The sequence below is a fragment of the Pseudogymnoascus verrucosus genome (genome assembly GCF_001662655.1).
Source record: "Pseudogymnoascus verrucosus strain UAMH 10579 unplaced genomic scaffold scaffold_4, whole genome shotgun sequence".
Lineage (NCBI taxonomy): Eukaryota > Fungi > Ascomycota > Leotiomycetes > Thelebolales > Thelebolaceae > Pseudogymnoascus > Pseudogymnoascus verrucosus.
The window spans coordinates 379,720-407,361 of NW_017263655.1; the positions used below are offsets into that span (position 1 = coordinate 379,720).

General features: G+C 54.7%; 3 protein-coding genes across 3 annotated transcripts; 1 reads left to right on the forward strand and 2 right to left on the reverse strand.

Annotated features, from left to right (window-relative positions):
• Nucleotides 1-138: 138 nt before the first annotated feature.
• On the reverse strand, nucleotides 139-4,301 carry VE01_01491 (uncharacterized protein). Its single transcript, XM_018271012.2, has 4 exons — nucleotides 2,879-4,301; nucleotides 2,448-2,579; nucleotides 468-2,350; nucleotides 139-392 (listed from the first exon to the last, which is right to left on the reverse strand). Exons 2-4 carry the CDS (start codon nucleotides 2,545-2,547, stop codon nucleotides 306-308), a joined length of 2,070 nt encoding a protein of 689 aa, XP_018134188.1. The 5' UTR covers nucleotides 2,548-2,579; nucleotides 2,879-4,301; the 3' UTR covers nucleotides 139-305.
• A 2,319-nt stretch (nucleotides 4,302-6,620) lies between these two features.
• On the forward strand, nucleotides 6,621-22,470 carry VE01_01492 (Nonribosomal Peptide Synthase (NRPS)). The gene is made up of 3 exons (XM_018271013.2): nucleotides 6,621-13,495; nucleotides 13,553-22,023; nucleotides 22,081-22,470. The coding sequence occupies exons 1-3, from the start codon at nucleotides 8,026-8,028 to the stop codon at nucleotides 22,219-22,221; spliced, it is 14,082 nt and encodes a 4,693-aa protein (XP_018134191.1). The 5' UTR covers nucleotides 6,621-8,025; the 3' UTR covers nucleotides 22,222-22,470.
• Nucleotides 22,471-22,536: 66 nt separating this feature from the next.
• Nucleotides 22,537-27,505, reverse strand: RPO41 (DNA-directed RNA polymerase). Its single transcript, XM_018271014.2, has 2 exons — nucleotides 23,076-27,505; nucleotides 22,537-23,023 (listed from the first exon to the last, which is right to left on the reverse strand). The coding sequence occupies exons 1-2, from the start codon at nucleotides 27,333-27,335 to the stop codon at nucleotides 22,973-22,975; spliced, it is 4,311 nt and encodes a 1,436-aa protein (XP_018134190.1). The 5' UTR covers nucleotides 27,336-27,505; the 3' UTR covers nucleotides 22,537-22,972.
• Between the last annotated feature and the right edge of the window lie 137 nt (nucleotides 27,506-27,642).

Here is a 27,642-nt window from a genome sequence, read left to right on the forward strand (position 1 = left end):
TGTGATAGATGGTAGGTTTACAAAAAAAAAATTGAAGTGCGATTCCATACAAAATAACTATAACTGACTGACTAATATGAACCGTATATAAGACGCCTATATGAACAACCATCCCTCCCCTCCCTCTCCCTGTCACACCCTAAACGTATGTATAAATACCCTCCTCTTTTCCTTCCTTTTTCCCTTTCTCTTATTTTCATCCCTTATCCCTCATTCTCATTTCTCTCATCGCAACTCCCCGCCTCCCTGCTATTACCAATTGTTTGCATGAGAGCGACAAAGCGACAAGGCCAACCAGGACCTAATTATTTAGAGGTGTTGCTGGGGCCAAAGATACTCTGTACCACCTCACCCCCCCTGTGCGCGAGGATAGACAATAGCGTATCAGACAACTATCACACATACATGTTAGCCACCATCCATCTCCAAAAAAAAATGTGATGCAAAATACAAAAAGCATAACTTACCCCATGAGTCTTCTCATTACACCCCTGCAACCAAATCCCCGCTCCCTCCTCCACCGCGCCCTCGGCGTATTGTACTTTATAATCCCGACCCACTGGGAAGACGGCTGGTGCGCGTGCGACTTCGGCAGACACCTTCACCTCGTCCACCGACGCGGCGTTAGATTCTGGTTCTGGGGTGGTCTCCGTGGTGGTCTCAGCAGTGGTCTCAGTGGCGATCTCAGTGGTGGTCGTGCTGGTCGTCTCCGCGACAGGTTCTTCAGCCGGAGCGGTCGTTACTGGGATACCTTCTGTCGCCGGAACTTCCTTTGTAGTCTCTGCTACAACAGCAGCAGCAGGAAGAGCTTGGGCAGGAGTAGCTACCGCCTCAGGAGTCTCAGTGACGGGAGTCTCGGTGACAGTCTCTGCAGTTACTGCTTCGGGAACAGCGACTGCCTCCACAGCTGTCTCGGGAACAGGCGCTGCAACAGCAGGAAGCTCTTCAACAGCCTCCTCGACAGCAGCAGGCGCCTCGACAGCAGCCACCTCTTCAACAACAGCTATCTCTTCAACAGCCTCCGCAACCGGTGCAGCCTCCTCAACAGCAGGCGCCCCAACAGTCTCAGCAACACCCCGCTCAGCCTCAAGCAACCCCCTCGTCCCATCCAAAATCCTCACATGCGCATCCCTCACATACCCCGTCGCAAACACCACCAGTCCCGCCTCAAGCACTTCCCTCTCCCCATTCTCCACCCCCGTCCTCGCCACCTCAAGTCTCACACCCTGTCCCTCCTCGCCAGCCAATCTCTGCACCCCCACCACCGTGCGGGAGTTAAGGACTCTACACCTCCACTTCTCTTCACATGGTTCATCGACCTCCTGCGCGTATAGTTCCGAGTATATCCGCTCGAGGAGTTCAAGACGGACAACACCGTAGTTAGTCCCCTTATCCCTCTCCCTCTTCTCCATCCTCTCCTTGGCTGCCATCTCGAAAGTGGGAGTGACGCGGTCGGGGTCGAAGATCTCATTCACAAACGGACTATCATCCGATGGTCTGAGGGAGGTGTCCTTCACCAACAGCGTGATCTTTGACTCCGGACAGCGGGTAGAGAGATCGACGTAGATCTCTGCGGCGGATTGGCCACCGCCTATTACGACCAGGTGCTGTGGTGCGGGTGGAGAAAGGACGGTGATGGAGAGGTGGGGGATGGAGGTTGCGTATTGTGAGCTGTGGATGAAGCGCGCATCTGGCCCGGTGATGAAGGGTGCGAAGAGGGTTGGGACGGCTGGGCTTCCACCAGTGGCTACCACGATGTTGCGCGCTGTCGCTGACCCTGGAGCGCCAGTGGCGGTATCGACCCAGTGGACGTTGAATCTGTCAACCTTGCCGGTTTCCGAGTTGTGCACAGCATCCACCCTCGTAATCTCCGTCCCATATCTGACCGCGCGGCTGAAATGACTAGCACACCAACGCATGTAATCCTCATACTCCCTCCTCGCCGGCAAGAAAGTCCCCAGATTAATAAACTTCTGCAACCTTCCCTTGGTGAACAGGTAATTCAAAAAGCTAAACGGGCTCGTAGGATCGCGGGGCGTAGCGAGGTCTTTGAGGAAGGAAATCTGCATGTGTGTCCCCGCGAGCTGCATGCCGGAGTGCCAGGCGAACTGGGGTTGCTTTTCGAGGAAGAGGACGGGGGGGGAGGGGGAGGAGGGAGAGGAGGAGAGGTGGTCGGAGAGGGCGATTGCGATGGCGAGGGAGGCGGGGCCGAAGCCGATTGTGAGGAGGCTGAGGGGGGTGGTGGGGGAGGTGGTGGAGGGGGAGAGGAGGGAGGCGTGGGTTAGGGAGGTTAGGGGCGTGTTGGGGGGTGTGGTGGAGGGGGTGGTGGTGGCAGTTTGATGAGAGTGAACTGGGGGGAGGTGTTAGTGGGAGTCTTTTTTAATGAGGGATAGCGGGAGGATAGGGGATTGGGGATGAGGGACAGGGGATTGGAATAGAGGACATACCATCGCTGCTGTTGTCACCGACGGAGCTGGTTGGTGTGGATTGGCCGGGTGAAAAGAGACTCTCGGTGCTCCGGGACCTGGAGGGAGGGATGTTGGCCATGTGTTTTGGTATGGCGCGTTGAGTGGTGGTTCCTGGGATTTGTTAGTTAGAGTATGCATGCGGGGTGTGGTTTTTCTGATATTGGGTGTGGGAGTGCTGAGAGAGGGGTGAGGGGGAAGGAGTGGAGGGGTGGTTAAAGGGTAGGTGTGACGGAAGTGTGGATGAGAAATACATGATGCAGGGCGAGAGTGATAGTGAGAGTGAGAGCGCGAGTAAGGGTAAGTGACGGAGAGGGTGTGAAGCAGCTCGGCGGCAGTGAAGAAGAGGGTGTGTGCAACGCGGCAAGTGAGAAATCAGTGTGATAGGCCTCACATACAAAAGTAAGACTCACCAAAAAAGCTGGATAGGTAAACCGTCAACCCGGGATTGAGTATAAAAGTATAAGAATACACGAGTCAAGCTGCCGAGAGAATCAACCACGTAAAAGGTTTGACGTGACAAGGTCAGGGCGTGAAGGGCGTGTCAGGAGTTTAAATAAATAAATTTCGAATATCGGAATTTCGCTGTGAGGAGTTCCCGAGGGAATGGATGCAGTAGAAGGGGGAAGGGGGGGGGATAGATAAAAGGGAAGAAGATCAGATTAGATGGTGAGAGAAGGAAAGAAAGAGCGGTGCGGATGACTAAGTGGAGGACATGGTTAGTATTACCGAGTAGTGGTTAAGGTTAGTTTGGATGGAGAGTAGGGGTATGAGTATGGGTATGGGTAAGGGTATGGATGTATTATAGGATAGTGTCTGTGGGTTGTGGATTTGATGGGTTGTGGTGGTGGATGAGGATGAATGGGTGGGTGATGGATGGGATGATGAGAAAGAGCTAGAGCTAGAGACAAATGATGATGATGCCCGAAGTGGAGCAAACAAGCGCGTATGTGTGTGAAGGGATTTTTCTTTTGGCTTGTGAGAAGAGCGTGGGAGACGGAAGTGGGAGTGGGAGTGAGAGTGGAAGACAGCGAGACTGGTGAGTGGAAGGAAGAGAGGAAGAAGAGAGGGATGATCACCGGGTTGTGTGTTTGTGTGTGTTAACAAGGTGTAAAAGTAGCGTAAGAAGTGTAGTAGGATGGTGGTGAGAGTCGTGGGGGTGAATGTAGAGCGAGGGAGGGATGGAGTGAAGACTGACTATAGTAGACTGGAGTTATAGTTGGACTAGTAGAGCTATAGTGTAAATAGGGCGTAGAGCGAGAGAGACAAGAGAGTTTGTTAGCTACGACGGTGTGTGTTTGAGCATGTTCGTTTCTGTTCTGTCGTGGTGGTTCGGCCCCTCATGGCGTCGTCTCATGCCGCGTTCTCGCATCCCAACCCTTCCTTCCCGTCCCATCTAATCTGATCTTCTTCCCTGTTCTTTCCCTTGTTGTGGAGGGGGGGTGGTGGTGGGTGGAGCAGTGGTGGACTAGGGGAGTGATGAACAGGTAACAGGGAGGAGGGATGGGAGTGGACAGGGTGGATGGGAGGGAGGAGAGGTGCAGAGTCAAATATGTACATCATCCCCTTGTACATACATGATGTGCTTTTTCCTAAAACATGTATGTAGTAAGATGTGCAGTTATGTGCAGTTTCGCGTGGGATGTGCAGTTCTGTGCAGCTCTGTGCAGTAGAAGGTGTAATCGACTCGGGGATGTGAACGGGGAGAGCGACTCTGTGCATACTGTACCATATGATGTGAACGGGGAGAGAAGCCGGTGGGTAGGTGAGGGTAGGGGGGAAGGAGGGCTTGGGAGGTTGGCGGGCTGGTGGGTGGTACTCGAGGTGGAAGTAGAGGGGTAGAAGGTGGGGGTAGACGAGAGGAGAGAGAGAGGGGTGTGTGTTCGGAGTAGCAGCGAGGGAGTGGGGAGCGGAGAGTGGAGAGCGGAGTGGAGGGGGTGGAGCGGAGAGAGAGTGGAGAGTGGAGAGTGGAGAAGTGAGAGGAAGGGGAGTAGTGAGGCGAGAGAGTAGAGTAGAGTAGGGGTAGGGGCGGGAGTGAGGGAGTATTGCCGTAGTAGTGGTGATGTAGGGCTAGTACTGGCGGCAGAGAGAGAGGCATTTTTAGGAGTGGTGGTTGTCTGACTTGTCTTGTGTGCCTTGTCGTCTAGTCTAGTATATCATGGTATAGCCACCTGATGATGGATGGCCCATCGACCTGATGAGAGAGCCGAGAAAGGAGGTAGGGGGGAAGGAGGGTAAGGGTTGAGTTGACGGGTGAGGGTATGATGAGGGAAGGGTAGATGGGTAAGGGTAGTAGACGGGTAAGGGTATGATGAAGGGTTGAAGGGTCGACGACGGGCGGGTAAGGGCAAGGGTATGTGAGGGAGGGTATGAAGCCAGACAGGCAGACAGACACACAGAATAGTCCGTTGATGGGTAGGTAGGTGGGTAGACAGTCGATGGGTAAGGGAAGAAGGGACGAAGGGAAGGAAGGGTAAAAGGGTAGAGCGGATCATACCTCACACCACCACATGGCTTGCACGGTTTGTGTGTGTTCTATGTGTGTTCCTGCTGTGCCACCTTGACTGCAGTATCTATCGCCCATCATCATCGCTCATCCTTATTGCTTCTTCTTCTGTGTGTTACTGTCTTTCTTCCTGCTGTGTTACTATCCTGTCTGTCTGTCTGTCTGTCTGTCTGTATGTCTGCCTCATGTTGCTGTATGTCTTGATTACACGTGGAGTGGGAGTGATTTAATGTCTCACATGCCCTTTCTACCTGCTAACCGCTACTTGCAACCCGGATGTCGTGCGGTAGGAGTGCGGCAGTTGCCATTACTCATTCCCATCTGTGTGAGTTGCCCGTGCCGTGACTGTGTGTGTGTGCGTGAGTGTTCGCGCCTTCCCTTCCCACTGCCACTTCCTTCCTCTACCCACCACCACATCCTCTCCCACACGCGTCTTTGTCGTCGTCGTCTCTCTCTCCACTCTCCCCTCCGATGCCGCCCGGTCCAATTCCTTGGCTCTTGGCCTTTCATTCAAGGTATGGGTAGAGTAGCCGTCCTAGCCCTTACAGCAACCCTTAAACCCTCCTTGTCTCCACTCTCTTAACCCTCTTGTCTCCACTTCCTCTTCGCACCATCTGATTAAGTACGGAATTTCAATCTGATTAGGGAGGATACGACTCTACGGCGTCTACTTCCTCCTAATGTACATCTGATTACTCCTTCTTGTGGAGTAGTTTACATCTGATTACCCTCCTCCCATCCAATCTGATTAGAATAAGGCCGTGGACCCTATTATTGTCGGACCCATCATCGTCAATCCACCGTCACCGTCAATCAATCCACCGCCGTCAATCCATCCACCCACGAATCCATAACCCACCCCGTCCATACTATACAGCACATACACACCCATCCATCTATCCATCCAGTCCTATACCGCCCTCCCACCCCGTATCCCGGCACAGAAAGTACTTTACTTTACTTCCTTCCGTGATAAAATGAGGTCAGATGGGGTCATATGAGAGCTGATCGGCCGGATAGATCAGGAAGGAAAGCCGGTCTAGCCTTGGGGGATACATCGGATACATGGGTAGGGTTGACGTTTACTCTATAACTGCTGCACATACACACACATACATACATACATAACACACATAATACACACACACAACCAACCACCTACAATCCACCCACCACCACCACCACCACCACACCAACCACACACCCCCATCTTCACAACAACCAACAACCCAAACCCAACCCCTGCCACGATCACACCTCCTTTCCCCCCTCCACCTTCCACACTTCCTCCCCCCTCCACCCCTAAACCACTCACGCAACCCTTCCACCCCCCCTCGGTGAAGAATCTTCCCTGTCAAACCCCTTCCCCGTTCCTGGACTAATCTGATGATCTGATAAGATTTCTTCACCTTGGCGAAACCCGCTCCCGCCCCACCCCGGTCTCCACTCCCGCCCTTGCTTCCACCTTACTACAGTACACCTGCGTTTTTTCTCGCTTGCACGCGCCTTGTATGTGTAGTTAGGTCTTGGGATACCCCCCACTCCGCTTCCGTCTCTTTCTCGCCCGCGGTCGCTTTTGAACGACTACTACTACGGAGTGTGCTGGTATGGTAGAAACTTACTTACCGCCGGACGAGGAGAAGGGAAGTACCGAGGACGGGCGGAATGGGCGTGTGGACTGTGAAGTGTGAAGTGTGAGGTGCCAGGTTTTTTTTTACCCCTCTACTATCCTTAGCTACCCTTAGCTACCCTCACCCTCACCTTTACTTTACTTTACCCCTCCACAGCTACGTCCACACGACTACCGGCACACCTTCCTCTTCAATACGCGGCTGCACCAAAAATGCGCCTAGATGCATACAATTATGCTCTCTTTACTGGGCACACACCCTGCACCTTCCTTGAGCATTCAATCACATCACACCTTTCATTGCAGTACTGTGCTGCTGCCTTCACAGCCACCTCCATCACAGCCATCACAGCCATCACCACCACCTCAATCATCCACACCACCACCCACCACCACCCACCACAACCTCCATCAGCCACCAGCCACTATCCAACTCCCCACCACCATCATCCATCAATCATCTCCCATCACCTTCATTAATCACTCTTTACTACTATCACCAACAAACTAACTCAACTCCAACTCCCAGTAAGCCTTGCCACTGCTTGTACTCCTCACTAGTGGGGTGGCTCTTAGTGGGGTTAAGTTAGCTCCATTACTCCATTAGTGGGAATGCCTCATCATTCATTCACAGCTTCATCCCACTTTCATCCCACCTCTCTCCCATTCATACTCCACTCCCTCACATCTCCCTCCTCCCCTCCCATCCCATCCCCATCATAGGTTCCCATCCCACCTCCTCCTTCCCCCTTCAGCTTCCATCACACTCCCATCACCGCGCATCGCATCACTAGCCGCCCATCTTCCTTTTCTTTTTCCCTTGGGGCCCGGGACCTGACCGAACCTTCTCATAGCCTCACAGCATCACCCCACCCTATTACACTCCATAACTCCTCCTGCCCATCCCATCCCATCGCATCACATCTCCCGCCTTGCATGTGCCGCCTCCCATCCCACCCACCTATCCCTAACCCACTCCCCCCCTGCAGAACCCTAATGGAGTCCCAGTCCCCAAGGTGACCGGCGACGAACCGATCGATCACTGATCATCGGTGATGATTCATCCCGGACGACCCTCAAACAAACCCTCACCCTCACCCTCACACCCAAACTATCCCTCCCCCATCCACACTCTCTACAGTCAGAAAACAAACAAACCGGTGTTCCACGCGAAGCGCAAATAACAGAAAAAAAGCTGTCTCACACACAGCCCACCGCGCCCAGACAAATCTCACTTACAGCCCCCATTACATTGCATCCCCAAACCCCTCCATCCTATCCATTCATTTTATCACATATTACAAAAACCGCCGATGCATGTTTCTGTCTCACGTTACACCCTTCCCTCTTTGACCTCGCATCAATCCATACCTAACACCCGCTGCTGAGACACCTAACCGCCACACCCACCAAAAGCCCCAATAATGCCCGCCCTCTCCATCCTCAACCCCGACCCGCCTCTCCTCCCCGGGCCGGGCCTGCTACACGATCTTGTGAGCTGGGACGACGCTGGTGATGCACCCGCCCTCGACTTCCTCGGTCCCGAAGGGTCGGATGAGCGGTACAGCTACACCTACTCCGAGCTGCAACGCTGCGTAGCTAGCCTAGCTGCAACACTACATGAGACTCTCAGATCCTCTTCCTCCTCTAGACAACAAGGGGACCCTGACACCGCAGCCAGCAGACCCCAGCTCATCATCCCCCTGCTAATCCCGCAGTCCCCAGCGCTCTACATCGCGCAGCTAGCCGCGCTGCAGGTCGGCGCGGCGTTCTGCCCGATCAATCTCGACGCGCCTAGGGAGCGTATCAAGTTTATTGCTGGGGATGTTAAGGCGGAGGTTATCATATCGACGCGCGATAATGGTGTTGCTGTCACGTGGGAGGGGGGCCCGATTCCTATTTTGATAGATGAGCATTTCCCAACCCCCCCCGAACTGGTGGACCTTCCCCCTTTTCCGGAGACGACTACGACGGCGTCGTTGGCGTATGTGATGTACACTTCCGGCTCGACGGGTCTTCCAAAGGGGGTGGGTGTCAGTCATCGTGCGGCGACGCAGTCGTTACTCGCGCATGAGGTTCTCATACCGACGTTCTCGCGCTTCCTCCAGTTCGCTGCGCCCTCCTTCGACGTCTCGGTGTTTGAGATCTTCTTCCCCCTCTTTAGGAGGGCCACGCTGATAGCCTGCCATCGCGAGAGGCTCCTGAATGATCTCCCTGGGACTATCAATCTTATGGAAGTCGACGGATGCGAGTTAACTCCCACAGTCGTCGGATCGCTGCTCCTCCGCCGCTCCAACGTGCCGGGGTTGAAGTTGCTACTGACGATTGGGGAGATGCTTACGAGGCCTGTTGTGGACGAGTTTGGGGAAGCGGAGGGGAGGGTAGGGATGTTGTATGGCATGTACGGACCCACGGAGGCGGCGATACATTGCACGGCATACACCAACATGGCTGCCGGCTCCAAAGTCGGTAACATAGGACGCCCATTCTCAACCGTCTCCTGCTTCATCGCTGCCATCCCCGACCCCGCCGTCCCTTCCAGCGCAGAGACGCTGGATATCCTCCCCCTCGGCGAAGTGGGCGAGCTGGTGCTGGGAGGAACGCAGTTGGCGGATGGGTATCTGAATCGTGAGAAAGAAAACAAAGCCGCGTTCGTGACTTACAACAACTCCCCCGCCTACCGTACCGGCGACAAGGGGAGGATACTAGACGACGGCACGATAGAAGTCATGGGCCGCATCAGCGCTGGCCAAGTCAAATTACGCGGTCAGCGCGTGGAGCTCGGCGAGATCGAGGAGGTGGTGTATAAACACCCGGGCATCGAACTCGCCTTTGCGAGCGTGCTGGAGGGGATGTTGATCATCTTCGCGCGTGCCGGAAAGGGGGAAGACGTCGTGGTGGAGGATGTGGTGGAGACCTGCGAGCAATGGCTTCCCCGCTACATGGTCCCCAGCGAAATCGTCATCATGGCAGAATTCCCCTACCTCCCTTCTGGAAAAATCGACAAGAAGAAGTTGGAAGCTGAGTACCTCCGTACCCGTGCCGACGAAGATGGTGCGGACGAGGGGGGAGTGGTTAGGGAGACGGAGAAGATTGTGGGGAGGGCGCTGATGACGCTGTTGAAAGTCCGCGTTAACCCCACGAAGCGCCTCGCTACTTATGGTCTCGATTCCCTGACTGCCATCCGTCTTGCATCGCATCTCCGGAGCGCGAGACTACGGATATCAGCCGTGGAGATCTTGGAGGCGGAGACGGCGAGGGAGATTGCGAGGGTGTGTGAGGAGCGTCTGAGTCAACCCGATGCCACCTCCCAGGCCCCCGAGGTGTTCGATTTCTCCGTCCTTGAAGGGCCGGTGACAGAGGTGCTGGCGGAGATGGGCGTGACCGAGGCGTTTGACGAGGTGTTGCCGTGTACGCCGCTGCAGGATGCTATGTTACTCGAGACGGCTGTTGATCCGGTTGCGTATTGTAATTATATTGAGCTGCGCATCAACGACGTCGACACGCATCGGGTTGCTGATGCGTTGAGGGAGTTGGCGAGGCATAACCCGTTGCTGAGAACGGGGTTCGTGGAGTGTGAAAGCGAGTGGAGCGCTTTTTCGCAGGTTGTGTGGCCTGCCCTGGCAGCGGATCAGATTGTTATTACTGATGAGTCTGGAGACGAGAGGATGGACGACGATAGGGGCGGGTTGGAGATGTTGAGGCCGATACGGATGAGGGTTTGTCCAGTCGAGAGGGGGGTGGTAGTGAGAGCGGATATTCATCATGCGCTTTATGATGGGTGGAGTTTGGAGTTGGTTATCAGGGATTTGGAGACTATACTGTCTTCCTCCTTACCATCTACCTTCACCTCCGCCTCCTCACCAGACAACAACGACAACGACACCAAACCCATCAGCACCATCCTCACACCCCGCCCCCCATTCCGCGCTATCGTCGAACACACACTCCGCCTCGCCACGAGATCAATGGAGAAGGAGAGGCAGTACTGGAAAGATCACCTCGCGCACTTCTCACCCGGCTCATTGCCGTCTTTTCACTCTAACGTTGGTGTGGCGCGGGGGTTGGATATCGTCGGCCATATGACGGCTATTTCCACCTCCGCACTGGAGAAATCCGCTGCCCTTGCGGGAGTTAATAGCCAGGCGATGGCGCAGACTGCATACGCTCTCGTCCTATCAGCTTACCTCGGATCGAAAGATATATGTTTCGGCTCCGTCTTCTCAGGCCGCTCAGCGGATGTAGAAGGGATCGAAGAGATTGCAGGGCCGTGTATTGCGACGTTGCCGGTGAGGATTAATATCGGGAATGGAACTGTGGGGGGTGTTATGGCGGAAATGCAGAGGGTGGGGAGGAGGCATATGGAGAATGAGGGGTTGGGGTTGAGAGAGATACAAGGGTTGGTGGAGGCGGAAGGGGGGGTGTTTGATACGTTGGTTATTTGGCAGCAGAGCCTCGCTGATGATTCTGATGACGTGGTGGTGGGGGGTAAGGGGAAGAGGGTACAGTTGGTAAAAGCGAGGGATTACCTCGAGTTCGCATTAACTCTCGAAATCACCCCTGCCGCTGGGGAGGGGAAGGTAAGGTTCGATGCTAACTACCAGACTGCGATCTTTGGACGGGAGATGATAGAGGTGTTGTTGAGACAGGTGGAGGGGGTGTTGGGGGCGTTTATGAGGGATGGGATGGAGGCGGGTGTTGAGGGAATTTTTGGGGGGGTGGAGGGAGAGGGGGTTATGGCTGTTTTTGAGCGGGGGGTAGGTGGTGAGTTGAGTTTATTGGCTGCTGCTAATGGTGAAGACGGTGGGGGAGTTACAGCGGTGGGGGGTAAGTCGAAGGTAAGGGGTAATAGGAGGGCGAATGCGATTGCACGACTGGTTACCGGAAGAGACGACGTCGAGGTAACCCTCCAGCAATCTATTGGGGGGAAGGTAAGAGGCTACCTCGGACGTGTCGGGCGGGGGATTAAGGTCCTCGTCATCGCACCTCAGTTGGAGGATGATGTGGTCCTCCTCCCTCTCGGCGCAGAAGGCGAGCTCTGCATCTCAGGCGCCTCCTTGGGTGAGGGCGATATCGAGATTGACGGGACGGAGTGGGTGGATTGTGGTCCTGTGCATGGGATGCTCCTACGCACGGAGGATTTGGTGAGACTCCTTCCTGGTGGTGAAGTTATCTACCGTGGGAGAAAGGGGGAGGAAGCTTTGGTTAGGGGACAGAGAGTTGATGTGGGGATGGTTGAAGGGGTTGTGCTTTCTCACCCCGCTGTTGGGGGTGGGGAGTGTACGACGGTGTTGGTGGGGGAGGGGAGGTTGGTGAGTTTCTTTACCCCTGTTGATGCGGATAGTGGGGAGGGGGACTTTAAAATCCTAGATGCCCAGCGCGACGTGCTGGAAGGGATTTACGCCGATCTAGACGCCGCTGTGCCTTCGTACGCTGTGCCGGTCTCGATTGTACCCGTTTCTTCCCTCCCTGTCACTGTGGAGGGGGATATTGACACGGAGAAGCTCAAAGCTGCATACGCGACACTCACACCCAACCAGCTGGCGCAATTCGCCAACCCCTCCGCCTCAACAGCGGAATACACATGGACACCTCTTGAATCCATTATCCTCTCTGCCGTGTCTTCAGTGGCTAAATCCCCAGAAGCGGTGATAAAACCGAATACACCATTTGCAGCGCTGGGGATTGATTCGATAGCTGCGATTGGGCTGGTGAGGGAACTTAAGGAAGTGGGGGTGAAGACGGATGTTGGGGGGGTGTTGAGGTTTGGGACTGTGAGGAGGTTGGGAGGGTGGGTTGAGGGGGAGAGGGCTAAGGCCGAGGAGGCGAAGGTGATAGAAGATAAAGAACTGGGAGTGGGAGGGCTCCCGACGCCTGAGGAGATTATCTTCGAGCCGACACTGGTAGATGAGGTTCGCAACGCTGTCGCACGGCGCGGATGGACTGTGGAGAGGGTGTTGCCGTGTACGCCGCTGCAGGAGGCTATGCTTGCTGCCAGCGAACTGGCTTCTGTCAGCGAACCCTCTACCGCTGAGCACTCGTCAGCTGTCGTTGGTGACCCATCGACTGGCGACAAGGAGGAGGGGGCGTACGTCAACCGCGTCCTCCTCTCCCTATCTGTCAGCATCGAACAGGTTGAAGAAGCGTGGCGCGAGATGGTGAAGAGACATGAGATTCTAAGGACTTGTTTTGTGAGGGCTGGACATGCGAGGTATGCGTTTTGTCAGGTTGTCCTTGGAGGGTACGAGCATGAGAGTAGGGTTGTTGAAGTCGCCGACGCTGCGGGGGTGGAGGGTGTGATGACCCGCGGAGTGAGCTGGCAAGTCGAGGGGAAGGGAGAGGGAGGGGGAGAGGTCAGGCCGCCGTATGAGTTGACGTATACCCGCGTCGCGGGTGGGGACGGCGGGGTGAAGTTGGTCCTAGCGATGCATCATGCGCTTTATGATGGGTTTGCGATGGGTGTTCTTTATGACGAGATGGAGACGTATTTGAGAGGGGGGGAGTTGAGGGAGGCGGTGGGGTTTGCGCCGTTTCTGAGGTATATGAGTGGTGTTGATGCCGGGAAGGCGGATGGGCACTGGAAGGGGTTGTTGGGTAATTTCAACCCTGTCGCTTTTACACCACCGTCAGAGGAGGTAGGGGAGAGAGGGGTGAAGACAGAGAGTGTAGAAGAGGTGCAGAGGCAAAACCACGTCTTGACGATACCGCTATCCATGAGCTTAACGGATATCGAAGAGAGACTAGCCCACAACGACGCATCCCTCCTCTCAGTCTGCCAAACAGCCTGGGCCGCCCTCCTCGCCCGCCGCACCTCAAGCACAGATATCTGCCTCGGCAGCGTCGTGAGCGGACGCACCGTCCCTGTTGAAGGCTTGAATCGACTCGTCGCGCCTTGTTTTAATACTATCCCCTTTCGGCTCCGGAATCTCCACAGATTAAGCTATTTAGAAGCGTTCCGAGCCTTGCAAGAACAGAATGTCGAGGCGGTACCGTGGCAGATGACTGGGCTGCGGAGAGTACAAGCCCTCGCTGGGGTGGAGGGGGGTGAGGGGCTGTTTGATACTCTCATCCTCGTCCAGACGCCGGAACGGGAGATGGACGACAAGGTGTGGAGGGTGGAGGAGGATAGAGGGGGTATGGACTTTCCGGTTGTGGTGGAGATTGTACCCCGCCCGGGGAAGGGGAGTGGTGGGGTGTTGGAGGTTACCCTGCATGTACATGACCTCCCACTGGGGAGGGAGGAGGTGAGGGCGGTGTTGGAGAAATTCGATAGGTTTCTGAGGATTGCGCTGCTGGAGCCGAGGGAGCAAATCGTACCGGGTGGGTTGAAGAGTAAGTGGGCTGCTAAGATGGCGGAGAGACGAGATGCCAGATCCCACCGCAGTGATGCCGCCGCTGCTGCTGCTGACGACGAGGCCGTTGGGAAGGAGTGGACGGATCTTGAAGTAGTGGTGAGAAGTGTGATAGCGGCGTTCACGACGGTGCCAGAGGGGGAGATTGGGAGGGGGGCGAGCATTTATAGGTTGGGGCTTGATAGTATTAATGCGGTTCAGGTGGCGACGGTATTGAGGGGGAGGGGGTATAAGGTTGTCGCGGGAGAGGTGTTGATGTATCCCTCTGTTAGGGAGTTGGCGGCGTGGATTGGGGGGAAGAGCGCTTTGTCTGCTGGCGCTGTGACGGGTGGTGAGGTGGGGGAGGGGGGGGAGTATGATTTCAAATCCTTCGACGAGCGCCACCGAGCTGCTATCATTAAAGAACTTGAGAAGTTCGGGGTGCAGAGGGAGGTTGAGGGTGTATACCCCTGCACGCCTGTGCAGAACGGGATGTTAGCACAGACGCTGCATAGCTCGGGCGTGGAATATGTTAACTCTTACACCCTCCAGCTTTCCGCGGATGTCGAGTTAGAGAAGGTCAAGGAGGCGTGGAAGGTGGTGGCGGAGGCTTGTCCGATGCTTAGGGCGGGGTTTGTGGGGACGGATAAGGGGTTTGCTGTTATTGTTTATGGAGCTTCTGGCACAACAGTTCCTTGGGTCGATGAAACTGGTGGGGAGGGGGGGAATGATAAGGGGATGACGGTGGAAGAGCTGGCGAGGAGGCCGTGGTGGTTGGAGGTTCTCAGGAGGGAGGGCGGGGAGGTGTGTGTCAAGTTCACGGCGCATCATGCGCTTTATGATGCACAGTCTCTTCATCAGATTTTTGAGGATGTACAGGCTGTGTATTCTCACGGGTTTACACCAAGCTACCCCTCTTTCCTCCCCCTCCTCGGCGCGATCCTCAACTCCAACTCCCCCGCCGACGAGGAAAGGCGGAAATCCTTCTGGATCTCGCAGAATCTCGCCGTCCACCGCTTTCCGGACTTGACGCCCCTGAAGGTGGAGAGTACGCGGAGTGTTGTGAGTAAGACGATATCGCGGATGGGGTTGAAAGAGATTGAGGAGAGGTGTAGGGAGATGGGTGTTAGTGTCCAAGCCGTCGGACAGGCGGTTTGGGCGAGGCTTTTGGGAGCGTATGTGGGAGAGGGGAGGGTGGCTTTTGGGGTCGTGCTTAGTGGGAGGGGAGTCGCTGGTGGTGATGGGGAGGGGGGGGAGGTGCCTTTTCCGACTATTGTTACGGTGCCAGTTTGTTATGAAGTGGAGGGGGATGGTGGGAAGGACGGCAATGGGAAACTGTTGGAGAATGTGATGAAGGGCATTGCGAGGGTGGCGGAGTGGCAGTTCACCCCACTGACGGATGTGCAGAGGTGGACGGGGAATACGGGGGGGTTGTTTGATACGCTTTTTGCTTATCAGAAATCCTCCAGTGATGTCCAGGAGGGGGCAAAGGTAAGTGGCGAGGGAGATGAGGTGTGGAAAATCGTGGAAGAGGACGCAGAAGCCGATTTCGCCGTCTCGATTGAGATGTTACCCGAGGGTGGGGAGATGATACTCCAGCTTACGGTTAAGGAGAGCGTGGTGCCGAGGGAACAGGCGGAGTTGATGGTGAGGCAGTTTGATGCGCTGATGGTGGATTTGTTGAACCCCGGGGCCGATGGGCTTGATGAGAAGATCCTGTCTATCACACCCCCAGAGCACTCGACGCTATCGGATTCTGACGAGGGGGATATGCTACTCCATGGTTTCGTGGAGAGGCAGGCTCGCTTGACGCCGAACAAGGTGGCCTTGGAGTTCACCACCAGTCTTGAGGGTGGAGAGGGCAACACGGCGGCTTGGACGTACGATCAGCTCGATAAGGAGGCTAATCGCATCGCGAACCTCGTGCGGAACCTCGGTGCTGTGCAGGGGCAGTTAATTGCGATTTGCTTTGACAAGTGCCCCGAGGCGTCGTTTTCCACCGTGGGTGTTATGAAGGCGGGGAGTGCGTATGTAGCGCTTGACCCCGGCGCACCAGCTGATCGGGTGAAGTTCATTATGCAAGATTCCGGGGCGACGGTGGTGTTGACCGCCGGGAAGCCTGCGGAGAGTTTGAAAGCGACATTTGAGGGCAGCGAGATCCAGGTTGTTGATCTAGGCACCACGGACCTGCTGGGGGGGTGTAGTACGGAACCCCCGATTCTGGCTCGCCCGATTGATAGCCAGGATTCGTCGTACTGCCTCTACACGTCCGGCACGACCGGGACGCCGAAGGGGTGCGAACTCACGCATGAAAACGCCGTGCAAGCCATGTACGCGTTCCAGCACCTCTTCCGCGGCCACTGGACCGAGGAGTCGAAATGGCTCCAGTTCGCGAGTTTCCACTTCGACGTCTCGGTACTTGAGCAATTCTGGAGCTGGAGCGTGGGCATCTGTGTCGCGAGTGCGCCGCGGGATTTGATATTCGAGGATATCCCCGGAGCCATCCGCGCCTTGGGAATCACGCATTTAGATTTAACTCCTAGTCTGGCGAGGTTGCTGCACCCGGATGAGGTACCGAAATTGTGTAAGGGGGTCTTCATCACGGGGGGCGAGCAGTTGAGACAGGATATCCTCGATGTGTGGGGGGAGAAGGCGTGTATCTATAATGGGTATGGACCGACTGAGGCGACGATAGGGGTTACGATGTACCCTCGCGTGCCGAGGAATGGGAAGCCTGCGAATATCGGACCGCAGTTCCTGAATGTCGGGTCTTTCGTCCTGAAACCGGGGACGAGCGAGCCGGTGCTAAGAGGCGCGGTGGGGGAGCTCTGCGTGAGTGGGAAGTTGGTGGGGAAGGGGTATTTGAACCGTCCTGAGCTTACCGCTGAGCGCTTCCCCTATCTTGAGGCTCTGGGAGAGAGGGTGTACAGAACGGGCGATCTGGTGAGGATTTGTCATGATGGGAGTTTCCTCTTCCTCGGCCGGGCGGACGATCAGGTGAAGTTACGCGGGCAGAGGCTGGAGCTGACAGAGATCACGGAGGTGATTAAGCGCGGGGTGGAGGGGGTGGGGGAGGTGGTTACGTTGGTGTTGAAGCATAGTGCGCAGCTTAAGGAGCAGCTTGTTGCGTTTTTCGTCCCCGCTGCTTCTGCTGGGGTTGAGGAGCCGATGGAACTCATTGGAGCGATGCGCGATACTTGCACGAGTCGCTTGCCGGGGTATATGGTTCCTACGCATTTCGTCCCGTTGGAGGCGCTGCCGCTGTCGCCGAATAATAAGGCGGATGGGAAGGCGTTAGCGAGGTTGTATGATGAGCTTTCTATGGAGGAGTTGCAGCGTCTTGGTGCTGCGGGACAGGAGGGTAGGCAGTGGAGTGGGGTGGAGAAGGAGGTGCTGGGTGTGCTGGCGGAGTGTATGGGGGTGGAGGTTGGAGAGTTGAAGAGTGGAACGAATATCTTTGAGTTGGGCTTTGATTCGATCTCTGTCATTGGCCTTGCGCAGCGCTTGCAGCGCGCTGGATATACGGGGGCGAAGGCGGCGGTTGTGATGAGGAATTCGGGGGTGGAGGCGCTGGTGGGGGTGTTGGTTGTGGATGGCGCCGGGGAGCAGGGCGCAGGGGGTGGAGAGGTCGTGGCGGCACAGCAGAGGATTACGGCGTTTGCGCAGAGGAATTTACTCGGTGCGGCGGAGGAGATGGGTGTTGATCCTGATGAAGTGGAGGGTCTGGCGCCGTGCACTGCGGCGCAGGCGGGGATGATCTACAGGTTCCTTGATAGTGAGGGGCCGCTGTATTTCATGAGCTTTGCGTTTGAGCTCTGGGAGGGGGTGGATGTGGAGAAGTTGCGCGAGGCGTGGTGGAGAGTTGTGAGGGGGTTGGAGGTGTTGAGGATGGGGTTTGTGTTTACGCCTGATGGGTGCGCGCAGGTTGTTCTTAAGGAGGGCGAGGTTCCTTGGGGTGTTGATAGGGGGTTTGTGGGGATGGAGAAGGGAGAGGCGCTGGTGAGGCCGTGGGGGGTTGGGGTGAGTGAGCAGGAGGGGAAGAGGGTGATGAAGTTGGAGATCTTTCATGGGCTTTATGATGGGGCTAGTCTCCCGCTTTTGCTGAGGAAGGTGGAGGAGGAGTATAAGGGCGTGGAGGGGATCGATTACGGACCTTCTTTCATGAGTTTATTGCCGCATGGACCTCTCGCTGCTGTTGAGGGCGCAGAGGCATTCTGGAAGGGGGCGTTGGAGACGGCGGAGTTTAACCCGTTGCCGCTTCTTGAGAATGCGCAGGGGGGCGATGTGAGTGTCTCACGCCGCGTGCAAGACCTGGGACACTTGGAGGCGCTGAGGCAGTCGCTCGGTGTTACGTATCAGGCTATCCTGCAGGCAGCGTGGATCTCAGCGTTCCGTGCTCAATTCCCTGCTTCCGCCGCGCCGTCGTTCGGGAATGTCATTTCCGGGCGCGCTATCGATTTCAGCGGTGCGGAGAACGTGGTTGGACCACTTCTTAACACCCTCGTCTTCCATGTCGACATCAAGGAGGGGATGACCTGGAAAGAACTCATCCAGGCGTGTCACTCCTTCAACGTCGGCGCCATGCTGTTCCAGCACTCGCCATTGAAGGATGTGCAGAGGTGGTGTGGTGAGAGCGGACGGGAGTTGTTTGACACCCTCTTTGTGTTCCAACGCGAGGAGGAGGGGGGTGAGGAGGGGTTGTGGAGAGAGTTGGAGGGGGAGGCGGTGGCGGATTATCCGATGGCGTTTGAGGCTACGTTGATGGGTGGGGGGGATGTGAGGATTGCGCTTGTTGGGCAGGGCAAGTATGTCAACGAGGAGGTTGCAGGGGGGCTGTTGGAGAGGGTTGAGAGTGAGCTTGCTGCTTTGAAGGAGCCGGAGGGGGAGATTCCTGGTGTTGAGGGGTCGGTGAGAGGGGGTCGATTGGTGAAGAGCGGCAACGAAACCCAGGCGCCGGATACGACATCAGACAAGGACTTTGAGTGGACACCCACGGCGAGTGTGATTCGTGCGCAGATCTCGGAACTTAGTAAGGTCGAGGAGGACAGCATCGCGGTGAATACGACGCTCTTCTCGCTGGGGCTGGATAGTATCGATGTCATCAAGCTCGCCTCACGACTTAAGAAGGCTGGCGTCAAGATCTCGGTCAGTGCGATTGTGAAGAGTCAGACCGTTGCGAAGATGATGGGGAGTATACAGCTCGAGCAGGGGCCGGTGGAGGTGAAGACGAGCATTGATGAACTTGAGCGCCAGTTGAGCGAGTCGTTGACTAGGGAGGAGGTGGAAGGGGCAACGGCGGTGCTGCCGGCGACGCCGTTGCAGGAGGGGATGGTGGCTGAGATGGTCGCGTCGGGGTATAGGAAGTACTTCAACCATGAGCTGTATCGCGTTAAGGGGGGTGTCGATATGGATGGGTTGAAAAAGGCATGGGAGATGGTGGTGGCGGAGTTTGATATCCTGCGCACTTCGTTTGTGGGGGTGGAGGATGTGGAGATTGATGTTGGCTTTGCGCAGGTTGTGCGTCCTGCTTCTGATCGTAGTATCTGGCGCACCGCTGGGTTCGAGGAGGATGCGGATCTGGGAGTGCGGACGAAACAGCTTATTGAGGAGGCGGTTGAGCGGGCAAAGACGGGAAGTCTGCTGCAGCTCGTGGATATCACACATGGAGAGGAGAGATACTACCTCCTCTCCATCTCGCACGCGCTGTACGACGGATGGTCTCTCCAGGCCCTCCACGCCAATGTGCAGAAAGCTTACAACGGGAAAACACTCACCAATCCGAGCGTGCGAATCCCGCTCGAGCAGCTGCTAAATGCGAATGGACCCGAAGCCACGAAATACTGGCGCACTGCGCTGAGCGGTCTGCCTAAGTCGGAGTTCCCGCTGCACAACTCGACATCAGAAGGCGTTAACCGGTTTGAATTCGCGTCTTCGATTCCGTTGGATGATGTCAATGCCTTCTGCCGGAAGAGCAACATCAGTCTCCAGACGCTGGGACAGACGGCATGGGCTATCCTTCTTGCCAGCTGCCTCAAGCGCCTCGATGTGGCCTTTGGAGTCGTACGGTCGTGCAGAGACACCGAGGAGACAAGTGAACTCATGTTCCCGTTGATGAACACTGTCGTTGTCCGCGCGGTCATCCACGGCGATTGCAAGGGGATGCTTCAGTATATGCAAGAAAGCAGCAACGCCATGCGCGCTTACCAGCATTTCCCGTTGAGAAAGGCGCAGGCCCTTGCTGGGAGACAGGGAGGTGCGCTGTTTGATACTCTGTTTATCTATCAAGGTAAAGCGCAGGAGGCTACTGGCGAGGTGCTAGCGGAGGCGGTGGAGAGTCAGGCAGAGGTGGAGTTTAAGGTCTGTGTGGAGATGGAGGTTGTTGCCGGGGAACTGGTGTGGAGGATTGCGTGTAGGGATGCGGCGAGGACGGAGGGGGAGACGGAAGAGTTGTTGAGGGATCTTGATGCGCTGATGGGGAGGATCGTGGGGGATGTGGAGGCGGAGGTCATTGTTGCTGCTCAGGGGCAGGTGGCGCTGTGTGGGCTAGAGCCGTTTGTGGATGAGTCGTCTATGGTGGGGGTGAAAGGTGTTGCGAAGGCGCCGAAGAGTGGAGGGGGTGTGTGGAGTCCGACGGAGCTTGCGATTCGGGGTGTGTTGTCGCAGGTCTCGAAGACCCCGGAGGGGGAGATTGGGAGGGGGGATAGTATCTTCCATCTTGGGCTTGACTCGATTAGTGCCATCAAGGTGTCGTCGCTGTTGAGGAGGCGGGATGTCAGGATTACTGTTGGGGAGATTATGAAGAATAGCAGTATTCAGGAGATGGGTGCGTTGTTGGCGGGGAGGGTTGATACCGAGGCCAAGACGCAGACGAAGGATGTTGAGGCTGTTATCACTGCGTCGCTGAAGCATATTGACAAGACGGCGCTGTTGGGGGAAGTTGGGGTTGAAGAGGGTGATATTGAGGATATCATGCCTGTATCAGCCGGACAACTATACATGCTCGCGCGCTGGGAGCAGACGGGAGGCGCGCAGTTTGAGGCGAACTTCCAGTATAAACTCGACGGTGCGGTTGATGCAGGGAGGTTGGAGAAGGCATGGGAGGCTCTTATGAAGCGTCATGCGATTCTACGGACTGTGTTTGCTTTCGTGGAAGATGAGGAAGTGAGGGCTGTCCAGGTTGTTCTGAAGGAAAGGAGCAATCCGGTCAAGTATGCCTCGTCTTCTAAGACGGCAGTATCGCTCTTGGATCCTGTGTTTCTCGTTGTTGAAGAAGTGGGAGGGGAAAAGACGATCAGTCTCCGCCTCCTTCACGCGCTCTACGATGGCGTAAGTCTTCAGCTGCTCATCCGCGACCTGGAGACGCTGTACTTGCACCCCGACTCCGCGCTTCCGCCTCCACTAAGCTTCAAGGAGTTCATCGCCCGTGACCTCGACGATGAGTCTCGTAAGAAGCAGAAGACGTTCTGGGAATCCTATCTCCCGCGCATTGAACTCGCAAGCATGCCAGAGAGCCCAGATCTTACACGCAGGGTGGAGATCTTCAAACCTAGTGTTCCTATTGGGGATATCACGTCTGCGGCGAGGAAAGCGGGGGTTACTGTCGATGCCTTGCTTTTAGCTGCGTTTTCTAAAGCCTATGAGGTTACGAAACAATCTAGTAGCGAAGAGACGGTCATCGGGCTGTATCTTGCCAATCGGTCTGCTACGACTGATTTATCAGAGTTGGTGGCACCGACGCTTAATCTGGTGCCTTTGCGGATCCAATGTTCGAGCGATGGGCTTGAGGATGTTGCTTCAGGGGTGCAGAGAGACCTCCTGAAGTTGAGCGAGGTGGCGAATGTAGGCGCGAGTTTGGCGGATGTGTATAGCTGGACGGGAAGGAGTGTGGAGGTGTTTGTTAATGTGCTTAAGACCACCACCCCGTCCTCCTCCGATGACGAGGGTGGGGACGAGAAAACAAGCAACCTCTTCGCCGAGAGTCTAAGTGAAGTGGATATGCTCCGACCCAGGGCTGAAGTCATCGACGTCGTCCCTAACACGGCCCTACTCACTGCGTTTGAGAAGAGAGAAGAGTTGAGAGGAGCGTATTCGGTGAGTCCTCACTCTTTATATACACCTGTTTCGATGGGAGTGCTAACTAGTTATCAGGCGTCGGTGGATATTGAGCTTCGTCTTGTGGATGGCGGGAGAGGGATAGATGTTGGGCTTTTTGCGCCGGGGGGGCTGCTTGGGTTGGAAGACGGGGAGAGGCTTGTTGACGTTTTGGGGGAGGTTTTGAGGGGGTTGTAGAGAGGATAGTGAGATGAGGGTCTTGGGGTGTCTGAATGACGGATAGAGAGAGTTGGGGAACTCTGGGTTGGAGAGATAACGTCGGCTGGCTGATATGGTTTCTCTTGCCATTTATTGGTTATTTCTTGTTCATTTTTGGGGGAGTTATTAGACTCGCTGTTTATGCATGGTATTTCTGTACATGAGGGTTGATTTTGGAAACGTTATGTTACATATTTTGGTTTACGGTCTATAGATTAGAATTTCAAGCCTCACTGTTCACACATGCCTCAACATTTGCTTAAGTGGAAGAAATCGTTGATGAAGCCTTTTGCTCCCATGTATGTTTATAAATGTGTTCGCTGTACAGTCCTATCTATCTGTACATATCTAAATTGTATGCAGGTCCTCCCTGGTTTTTACACAACGCCATCCAGACGCCCCTGCATCCTCCTCATCCCTATATACATACAATGATCTTACAACACCCCCAATGCAGCGGCCTTCTCCAGCCTTTCTTCCCCTTTCTCCTTCTAAATCGCATGCTACCCCCCAAACGCCGCATGCTTTCAAAATGAACTTCCCAAAATTAAACGCCCTTTGTGTTTGTTTTCCACACGCAAAAATCCCCCCCTTGAATGAATGAAAATCGCCGAAATTATGATGATAAATAGGTATGTATATATACAGAAACGCTCCAAAAGACGGGAGGCAGATCGGAAGAATGTGGTTGCTGAGGTCGATGGTGGTCATGTGAGGTGTGGCGACACATCTATGAGAAGAAGTACTGACTGTCCTTGAGACGAGTGACATCGAAAGAGCCCTGTGAATAATTAGTAAAAGTAACTTGGACAATCAAGGGTGGGGATGCATACCTTCTCTGGAACAGTCGGGAACGACACGGGCAGCCAGACCGAAAGCGCGGCGCCCTTGGAACGGACACGCTTCTTCGAGACGCTTCTGGAAAACGCGTCTTGAGAGCCCTCATCGGCATCATGCTCGACTTCCATCTCTCCCTCACTATCATCCTCTTCCGGCTCCTCATGCTCCTCGTTCTCGTCCGCATCCTCGTCTTCGATCTCGACAGACTCCGCGCCCGCAGCCTTAGCCTTCTTTTTCGGCTCTGCAGCGCCCTTTTCCCCGAGTCCTACAACGGGTGTGTCGTTGCCACCCTTAATATCATTATACGCCTGCAGTTCCTCGAAAATGCTTGCAGGTGTCACCATAGCCTTGCCCTTTGCGACCGTCTCGGGGTTGTCCGATGCAAGCATGCGCGCGCGCTTTCGCTCTAGCAATGCTTCAACGAGCTGCATGTTCTTTTGTGACTGCTTCTTAGACTTCTTCCCTTGGGGCCCGCGGTAGGGGTTTTCAATGTGGCCAGCCTTGACATCCGCGCGCCACTGCTGGACGCGACGGAAGAACTCGGAGTCAGACTTGACATGTGCGAGGTAGAGACTGCCCTTGTATCTGGCATCGAACTCAGCAGCGAGGCGAACAACGACGTTGTCGGAGTGCATCTGAATGAAGGCGTCACGGAGAACGCCGTTCATGGTATCGATGTCGGCTGCATGGGTCCAGAAGGAGTCGTGGACGGCAGCGAATGAGAGACCAGCTTCGTCGCATTTGAGGGCCGAGAGCATCATGTGTGTGGCGTCGAGAGAGTGCACGAAGTTGGGGGGGAAGCCTTGAAGTTGCTTTCGCTTGCTGACTGGGTCAGATCGGTGAGGCTCCGAAATGGTAATCTGCTGTAGATTTGTCTGGACCGTTCGTGACTTCGTTGCGCGGTATGGCTGAACAATGGGCATTCGTAGAGGAGTTGTCCAGATGACACTTGACTTGAACTGCAACTGCTGCTCTGCATCAACCATAGAGGTCTGGTAGCGGTTCAGTCGGGGCGCCCTTTGATCCAGTGCCTCTTCGTGGAGTTGTTCAAGCTTGTCCAACTGCTCGGCTGTGATAGATGTCGAGATTCGACTGGCACACTCGCCAAGCCAGTATTGAATATCATGTGCGCCTCTAAACATGGTTCCCAGAGCTTCGAAAATCTTCGTGGCAACATATCCAGATAGCAGACTGACATTGAAAGTGCCTTCGTTGGGAATGTCGGTGTGAGCAGCGACAAGCTGCTTCCTGACCTGGGCCTGGGCTCCAATATAGGTGACACCATAAACATTCGTCATAACCGTTTGCTTGACGACTTTGCGCTTGATTTTACCCTCGAGCCAGATGGCGCACTTGTTCCCATTCTTCCTGTCAACAGCCATCTTCTCCTTGACCAATTCAGCGACAGCGGTATATACATCAGCTGGTCGATCGCCCGGTTCCAAGTTAACTTGTCTTGCGCCCCATTCGTCGCCGCCAAGAGCCGCATAATGCTGGAGCCCGTTGCAAGTTCCATCTTGATGCACCGGAAGGTGCGACACAAACTTAGTTGGGTCTCCGGAGTCGAGCGCATTTTTAAGCTCGTGGCAAGCAGCGAGGCATTGCCAAGGGTCCTCCGCCTGTAGCCACCACCTTCTTCCATTGAGCGGGTTCATTGCAGAATCGTAAATATCATCAATGTGATCAACAGTGTACTGTTCCCGTTCCTTTAAGCTTGCTTTGTCGAACCCATGGACGTTAGCAAGATGGACTCTCAGCCATTTGAGGCCAGCTTCGCCAAGTTCCCGCCCTTTGCCAAATTTGAGGAGGCCACGGCAGTGATCAGCTCCCATATGGTTCAAGTATGGAGGTATAGGATACGCCCGTCCACGGAAATCTAGATTGTGAGGGAAGTAGAACTTTTCTTCCCGCAGCGACCGCGCAATCTCGAGCTGGAAATTTTGGAAGCATCGGGCAGAATGGAATCCACTTCGTGTGTTCTCTATAGTCTTCAAACTCCGTATCCATTTGCGCCTTTCCGTTGGGTCTTTGGATGCCGGCGGTTCGGGCGGATACTCCAACTTCGGATCCTCAGCTGGGAAGTTTGCGATGGCTTCTCCAGTATTCCAAGCCTCCAGCATGGTGTCAAATACAGGTCGGTTGATCACCCAAGAGGTTTTCCCGAGAACATCCAGCCCTTTGAACATCTGCTCCATATCTCCTCTTCCAATGGCAGCCTCTTGATATTGCCGTTGGTTTTTATCGCCGCCTTTAATTCGCACGGCCTTTGCCGGATGAGAAATGAAGCCACCTTGGTTAAACTCTGACCAGGGCACTGGTTCAGCTACCATTGGGAGATGCTTTGCCAGCAGACTGTGAACGGGCTCACGCTTCAGGGACGCTACCAGCGCGCGATTGGCGAGAATCATTCCAGTCTTTTTGCCGATTTTGTACTGGTGGGTGTGCGAGAAAGCGGGTTGTATTTGCGTTAAGAGCTCCTGAGTCTTCGTATTTTCCATGGTGACTGGTACCTTTGCAGTGTCGATGAGCGCAGAGAGAAGGTATGATCCGACTTTAGCCTTAATCGTCGCAGACCACTCCGTGTTCCATTGGTCGGAAAGATCATGCTCGGCCGCAGAATCTCCTCGTACCAACTTTGCCAGTGAATCTGTCAACTGCTGCCGGGTACGCTTGTTTCTTATTACACGGGCTAGGCCCAGTCCTTTCCCTGCACTGGCAGTCTTATTCAATTGTTGCCATCCTTGTTTGGTAGTGTTCTTGCGAATAGTCTCGGTGATGCTTTCGTCCTCAAGGTTGGCTCCAATTGACATAATGACAGCTGCAAGTGGCATTCCTTTATCCGTCCCATGCGAGCTTAGGCATTGCATAGAGGTTAAAATCGTCACTGCTGCCAGCTTATCTGTTGGTAGATACCTCAGAAATGGGCCATATATGCAACGTTCGACATCCAACTGCGACTTCTCTTTTTCCGGTGTCGCTTCCGCCTTATCAATATTTTGAAGTTCTTGGTTGAGGCGTTGTTCTAGGGCTTCCTGCCACTTCCACATTCTTGCGCCTAAAGACTTGGTTTGAAGTGATGTATCAAGTCCCATCTTGGAGAGTGAGACGCTCTCCTTCCTCCATCTGTCGACAGCAGAAATGATTGAGTCCTCCTCCAATTTCATTTGACGTAGGCGTTGCTCTTCAACACTGAGGACGTCGGCATTGAACCCTTCAGGCTTCCGAGAAAATAATGACAGGGACTGCTTGAGCGCCTTCAGCCCGAAACCTCTCTGGGGGGCTGCCCGAACGTCCATAATAACCTCAGGTGTTGTTTTTGAGGATTGAAGGTCGGCTGCTGCAATATCGTCCTCCAAATTGGCCTCCTCGTCAACAATAGAGTCCAGTTTCGCAAGTATATTGTGCTCAGGCGCGATCTGATTGATAATGTCCAAATCTTCGGCGGACATGATATCAACCATGCTTAGAACCTCCAATCCAACATCTCCACGAGCCATATCCATGTATCTTTTTACCAATCTATCCTGGCGGGCTCCTCGGGGAGACTGTAGTGATGTCTTAAGCATAATTGCAATTGTCGTAGCTGTAACTTCGATGCCCTTGCTTCGCACCATAACTTCGAACCATTTATGCATGTCGTGAGCATGTTCAGCGTTGGGTTCCCTGAGAATCCGTTCCAGAGACGCCTTCAGATACTCATTGTGGAGTCTTCCAAGCTCCTCCGGGGAAAGCTTCAGGAACGGTACAGATCGTTTTATTATAGCCGCTGCGCGCTCAATCCGCCCCAGCCTCAAACATGCCTCCAATATCGCAAAAATTTCTCGTTGTTCTCCTGTAACTCCATTTTTCATCCGCATTCGTTCCGCTGGCAGCGCCAGCGTGTTTTCCAGGGAAATCGTCTTCGTTGGGTCGAAGGGCATAATAGTCGACAGACGAGACTGGTCTTGTGTATGCCCAGGGTATTTCGATGCAACTTGGTTTATACTATCAACGAATGGAATCTCATCCGTCAACGGCATATGTGCAGCTGTTGCCAGCGATCGAACCGTGGGACTTGCGCCATCCTTGGAATTCCGCCTCTTCCTCAATGGAATCGTACTATCCCCAGGCGCTGTCGTCAAACTTCGGTGGCATGGCTGCCGCAGTCGTGGGTATGTTGGGCACAACCAGGGAAGGTATAGTTGCTCTCGTGCTGCATTGTATGATCGGATTGTCTGTAATCGAGTATGCCTCTGTGCAGCTCGAGACAACATGGTGATTTACGAACGGAGAGTGGTAGATCCGAGAGACATTAAAGATCGAATAAATTAAACAAGAACTAAATAATCGGACATATAACTTGAAAAGAAAGTATGGAAGAATTGAAGGGGTTAAATGGTGTCGCGTGTGTTCGTCAGAAATTGTTCCTGGCGGCCAAATAGGGATGGGTACGGAGATGGGCGGCGATTTTCTTTTTTGCCAAGACTTCCACTCAGTCGGAGTCGCGACCTGACTAATGTACGGGGTCCAATGCTTGTATAGTACGGAGTGAAGGCGGTGTCCCAATTCAGCCAATCATAT

What these genes read in the sequence shown, in the direction of transcription:
- VE01_01491 (XM_018271012.2), bottom strand. Translation starts at nt 2,547, where the DNA reads ATGGCCAACATCCCTCCCTCCAGGTCCCGGAGCACCGAGAGTCTCTTT. An exon ending in CGGTGACAACAGCAGCGATG is followed by an intron (nt 2,351 to 2,447) that starts GTATGTCCTCTA and finishes ACCTCCCCCCAG; the next exon opens with TTCACTCTCATCAAACTGCC. An exon ending in GTAATGAGAAGACTCATGGG is followed by an intron (nt 393 to 467) that starts GTAAGTTATGCT and finishes TATGTGTGATAG; the next exon opens with TTGTCTGATACGCTATTGTC.
- VE01_01492 (XM_018271013.2), top strand. Translation starts at nt 8,026, where the DNA reads ATGCCCGCCCTCTCCATCCTCAACCCCGACCCGCCTCTCCTCCCCGGG. An exon ending in GAATCGACTCGTCGCGCCTT is followed by an intron (nt 13,496 to 13,552) that starts GTTTTAATACTA and finishes GCTATTTAGAAG; the next exon opens with CGTTCCGAGCCTTGCAAGAA. An exon ending in AGTTGAGAGGAGCGTATTCG is followed by an intron (nt 22,024 to 22,080) that starts GTGAGTCCTCAC and finishes ACTAGTTATCAG; the next exon opens with GCGTCGGTGGATATTGAGCT.
- RPO41 (XM_018271014.2), bottom strand. Translation starts at nt 27,335, where the DNA reads ATGTTGTCTCGAGCTGCACAGAGGCATACTCGATTACAGACAATCCGA. An exon ending in TCCCGACTGTTCCAGAGAAG is followed by an intron (nt 23,024 to 23,075) that starts GTATGCATCCCC and finishes AATTATTCACAG; the next exon opens with GGCTCTTTCGATGTCACTCG.